Genomic DNA, 6,000 nt, shown 5'->3' with positions numbered 1-6,000 from the left:
ATTTTATTTTGGTATTATTCGCCTTTATTTTGTTTGCTTAAATAGTGAAAGTAGAAACTACGGAAGGCTGACCAAAAACGTTTGCTTCATCTATTCCTCTGATTAATTGGCTTTCAGAGCTTATCCTGGTTGAAGATTTCTTTTAGCTAAAGCCATGTTAATTTCTGACTCGTACACAGCTGCAAAACATACATTGGGGCTCGTGCAATTGTGTTTTCGTCCAATAGAATTCAAAATTGCAGTTTATTTTTACCACACGTAATTTTTTTACTATAAAGCCTAATTTGACGTTCCTGGAAACGTTAATATTTTTTGTGTGCAATATTCCGCAGGGGCGAGTAATCTTTATAGACTTAAGTAAACCAAATTTTATAGTTCTCTCCCCTGGCCCAATCTAGGATGAATGCATAATGGCACTAATATGCACAGCGGCTCCGGCTCTAATATGCATTATTAACCCCGAGAGACAGGTGTAACTTTTTATAATAATTGTACTCAACAGTGTGAAATAACCTCGGAAAGTCACGTATAGTATTGTAAGAAATACAAAGGTACATTATCAAATTTACATGATTATGAAATGGCTGATCTACTAACTAATTTTATTTCATATAAAATACATGTACATATTTACATATCATCTCTGTTTCCATTATCCTCGCGATTAATAAAATATCACGAAAATAACGTGCATATAACAATGGGAAGCATGGTGGCGCTTCAAGCACACGTCATAATTAAGCCCACCAATCAAATGGTTGAAACTTGATATTTATTTACGCATCATTGCCGACCAATCAAATGTTTTAAAACATGATGTTTTAAAGCATGATGTCTATTTACGTATTATTGCCACTTCCGGTGGAAAGTAGTTTGTCAGATTCAATATGTAGTTTAGAACATCCGTTGGCAGCTTTTCTAGTCTTTTCAGTGTTGTCAACAATGACGTCAAAATCAATGTCAACAGCTTCTAGTTCACTGTCGTCTGCTGGATCTGGTGGTGACAGGTTTGCAAATTTTTGAACAACTGCTACACACAAGTTCTGGCTGTAAAGATTTCCGGCTGTGCGACATCTGTCACTGAAATAAATATTTCATTTTACTGCAATATTTCTCAAACCATTACTGCAGTATTTTTATGTAACACTTCAGTTGCTTTAAAGTGAAGTGGCCATAATGGTATTACCATCAATAATTTTGTTGATAGTATTAAAGATCCACTATGTTGTAATTATGAATTTAACATATGGTCTCAACCCGGTACGGAATTAGAAGTAGTTCTTTAAAATTTTGAAGTGGTCCAATTTAACTCATCTCTAGTTAGATTGGTCATAATTAAAGTGTATTTATTGCATGTGTTTAGTTTTTGTGTGTTATATGTGATATATGATGACTTTTAAAGTTGTTTTTGTGTATACTACAGGAACTCATTTGTTGGCGGAAGGATTAAGATGTACTACCCACCAGCAGTCAGGAGTATAAATTTAAAATGGTGAATTTAAATAGTGTTACAACAGAATGAAGATTTCTGAAAAAAGTAGATGGCTAGCCTATTATATTTTTGGCCTCATTTGACTTAGATAGTGTTAATGTTTAAAGTTGAAGACTGTATATAATTCATCAAGAATAGTGAAATCCAGAATTAAGTCTCAAATGTGGCTGATTTACTATAGAACAAAGAATACGAAAATTTATCGGGCCGAGGCCATAATTATACAGTTTATGAAACTTACATATATGTACATTGCATATATGTATGTCAGTTTCCTTCCAACGCAATTTTTAAACATCCATGAATTTATACAACAAGTTTTAACATACTACACGTATATATAATTCATAATTAAACAATATAAGATTGTATTCTAATTGCCTCCTTTTATTTACACGAACTGTTTAAATTCGGTAATATCTTATCCATTTTATAACTTATGATATTAAATTTTTTCAATTGAGCATCAGTTTTGTCATATAAGACAATAGTTTTTTTTAAGGCACAAGGACTTTAAATATTAAATATTATAACAAGAAATCAGGAAAGAATTGTGTAAGGATGTTGTTTGTAAGTGTTGTGAGATACATTATCTATAATATTAACATGCATGTACCTATATATAGCAGATGACAAATTGTTTCCAGAACAAAATATGATTATTCATTAGATAAATGTTCAGAGTAACACACTTAGATCTTTAACAATGTTTTATTCAAATCATATTTTATAAGAATATTCAATATCCAAAATGAGACACTCCTACTGATTTTATTGACGCCGCGTTTTCGAAATTCTTACGGAAAATGTGCCCATTGTAGACCAATCCACTTTAATTGCTTTTTGAATTCTTACCACATCCGAAAAAGAAAACTACTGTTTTTCGTATGTTTTAACACAAACTGAAATATCATGCTTACTTTCATGAATATTCATTATTTAAACAAGCTAAATATAGAATAAAGCTGACATTAACTTTACTATTTGTACTCTTATACGCAATGCTTTTGACATTTAAATATTTGAAAATGTCACTTGGATAATAACTGGACGTTTAAGATGTTTTTGATAAATTTAACAAAAAACTGCAGTCTTCACCAGGGTGTTTCTAATGTTGTCACCAAGTTATTGTAATTAAGGGTGTAACAACGCTTCAGTGAAATTTTATATATGAATACAATTATTCTTCTAAAAAAACCAAACATCTTAGAATATATTAAATATGCACTGCAAATGTTTAAAGCTTTATAAGTAGTCATTAAAATATATGCATTCATTTCTTTTAAGACTCTATCGAAAGTAAATTTTTAATTACCTCCCTTTATTGACAGGAAATAAAACCATAAAAAATTGAGTTACCGGAACTTTGATACCAAGTTATATAAACAAAAGTACTTACAGGAACCATTCTATCGCAAGTAGGAGGCTGACGGCGTCGGTTGGGATCTTCATGGCTGTTAGTAAGATAATGATTGTGACAATACCGGCGCTTGGAACTGACGGCACGGCAAATGTTGATAGTGACGTCAAAATTCTGCAGAATATAAACAGTTATGACGTATGAGCTAGTATTCTATAAGCTGATATAATCATATTAACGTATTGTTCTATTACATTGTACATTATCCAATATACACCAATAACATACAGTAATAGTGTACCAGTTTACATACATCGGTTTTGAGAAACGGAGTAAATAATATTATAGCCAACAGGCGGTCTCTAAAAAGAAATAATTTTGTACTACGGTTGATGAAAGGTTCTACGGTAAACATAATATTTTGATATACGAAAGCGGTCTTTAAGCCAAGTACGATAACATTTGAACAATTTTTTTATGTTTAATTTATGTCACAATATTATAAATACAGTAAACTCCACTTTTAACGAGATCGCCTATAATGATATACCCCTTATAACGATATACCGCTTATAACAATATACCGCTTATAACGATAAACCGCTGATAACGATATTACGATGCTGTTGCAGCGGTCCCAACATTTGATTTTGAAATTGGTTGCCTTCTGGATATTCATGTAATGATATCCGGATATAACGATATAGATTCGACGGTCCCCTGGATGTCGTTATAAGCGGAGTTTACTGTATTTGTATATAAAATGTAATGCATCGGTTTATAAACGTATCTTATTCATGTACATCATATTCTAATACAACATATATTTGTCCTATGGATAACATGTTATACTACAAAGTCACGAAACTTTTTTTATTTTGCTTTGCATGATATAAATACATTATTCATTTATGTGGCATATGAAAACATGTGCATAATATAATTACAATTCTCAAAATAGTTTGCTTCACATAACAGTCAACGTAAATAGGAACAAGGTTAGCTTTTAAAAAAGCTAGTAGCGACTCGCTTCGTAATTTTTTTCAAGGGGTGTGTTTAAATGTAAAAATGACAGTTCTGTTAGCTGAAGAGACTTCAGCGAACATCAAAATGAAAGTGAAGTCAATACTGGTCCGGTGCCCGATGGCCAGTGTAAATAAGTTCAGGCCAGTGTAAATTTAAGAAAATTTTGTTAATTATTTAGTAGAATAAATTCAAAACTGGAATTCGGGCCGGTAAATTCAAAATCTTAAACTCATTGACTGAAAGTGACATATAAAGTTCTCTCAGTTTAACCAAGATGAGTATGAGTATATATGAAGATGCATGTAAACAGATAGAATGAAGTCCCTATGTCTATGCACATTTACCATATGGCCTGTTGACCTTGACCACAAAATGTTAGATAGGTAGATTTCATAAAGCTGTCTCTTTATACAAAATTAAGTTGTAATATGTTATTTAGTATTGGAATGAGAGGCACAAGTCCTAAAGTAAACACAAGTTGTCAATCAATTCAGCCAGAAAAGCCGGGATCCTATTAAAAAATATAGGGATCCCGGAAATTGACCAGTCTAAGAAAATGTTTTTCAGATAAGCCGGGATCCTATTAAAACATATAGGGATCCCGGGAATTAACCAGTTCAAGAATATAGTTTTCAGAAAAGCCAGGATCGTATTAAAATGTAAATAGATCACGGATTGGCCAGTTCAAGTATATAGTTTTCAGAAAAGCTGGGATCGTATTAAAACATATAGGGATCCCGGGATTAGACCAATTCAAGAATATAGTCTTTGATTTTTCCAATAAATTAGGCATATAATTATAAGTATTGTGATTTCCGCATTTTAAGTTTGTTAATAAGTTTGATAAGTTTGATAAGTTTATTTCAATATTCCATTGGACCAAATGGTCCATGAGGATAAACAGATACATAATACATGGCAAGACAGTGTAAAGCATATACATACAATAACATGTGTAAATGGAGAAGGTATACACAAAATTGTATATCATCAATTAAAATGAACATCATAACAAAAGGACATTCAAATTTATCTAATGTTAAATAAATTACCACTGTCTAGCAAAACTTACAGAGAAGTGAATTTCATACATTATTTTGAGTTAATTTGATAAGATACATGTATAAAATATAATGCATCATATAAATTTATATTCATATTTGCTTGAGTATGTATATGCTGTTCTTGTCGAATCAAAATACAAGAACAAACATAACCATTTGTCGGTAAATTTAGATATAGAACGTGAATCAATTTAAAAACGAAATTAAATGAATTTTGACAAAAACTCGGATGTATATACTGTATAATATGAAGTTATATTTATACTTGTTAGAGTACGTGTATGTTGTTCTTGCCGAAACAAAACACAAGAACAACATAACTATTAGTCAGTAAATTTAGCTATAGAGAGTGGTTCGATTTAAAAAGGACGCACAATCTTAAGAATCATTTAGCTATACATTTACAAATATATATCCTTGACATGTATATCTTCTAAACTAAAGCATTCACTAATTCAAAATTATTAAGCAAAATAATTTAACTATGCATTTACATATATATTATTGACATAATTATCCATTTCACTAAAATTTCACTTATTCAAAACAAAATAAATATAATCAACTTAACAATAATGACTACTAATTATTTGTGTATAATCTTTCTTTTCTTAGTGTAAAAGCATTGTTTACAAATTTTCCTAATTTGCGTAATGTGCATACATTTTCAGAATTAATAATTTCAATGAATTTTGGCATATTTGGACGTCTCCAGTAATAAGGCGGTATCAGACTTTTTCTTAAATCATTATATACTTTGCATTCTAATATGAAATGGTATTCGTCTTCTAAGACATTACATGAAAAAACATTTTCTATCATTTAAAGGAGTACTATTTGGTTTAGTCCATCTACCTGCTTCTATATGCAGTCTATGAGATGATACTCTTAGCCTAGTGAGATCTTTACAAAACCGTTCAACATTGATAATATTTAGATATGGTTGAAACTTAAAAACAGAAATATGTCTATAAAATATAGCTCTACTAGAGTTATCTAATCTACTTGACCAGTTTTGTACAAATTGGTCTTTCAAACGTTGTTTCACATAAAATAAA

General features: G+C 30.7%; 1 protein-coding gene across 1 annotated transcript in view; it reads right to left on the bottom strand.

Annotated features, from left to right (window-relative positions):
- Positions 1-585: 585 nt before the first annotated feature.
- Positions 586-6,000, bottom strand: part of LOC132724147 (excitatory amino acid transporter-like) — a 31,802-nt gene continuing 26,387 nt past the window's right edge. Inside the window, exons 10-11 of the mRNA XM_060708969.1 lie at positions 2,892-3,026; positions 586-1,080 (exon numbers count right to left, since the gene is read on the bottom strand). Of these exons, the coding sequence (XP_060564952.1) occupies positions 840-1,080; positions 2,892-3,026 (376 nt within the window). The 3' untranslated portion in view covers positions 586-839. The remainder of the gene's footprint in view (positions 1,081-2,891; positions 3,027-6,000) is intronic.

Source organism: Ruditapes philippinarum, unplaced genomic scaffold (assembly GCF_026571515.1).
Source record: "Ruditapes philippinarum isolate M1 unplaced genomic scaffold, ASM2657151v2 ctg90_1_1_1_1, whole genome shotgun sequence".
Lineage (NCBI taxonomy): Eukaryota > Metazoa > Mollusca > Bivalvia > Venerida > Veneridae > Ruditapes > Ruditapes philippinarum.
Note: the sequence above shows the minus strand (reverse complement) of the source record. Positions and strands in the feature narration are given on the sequence as shown.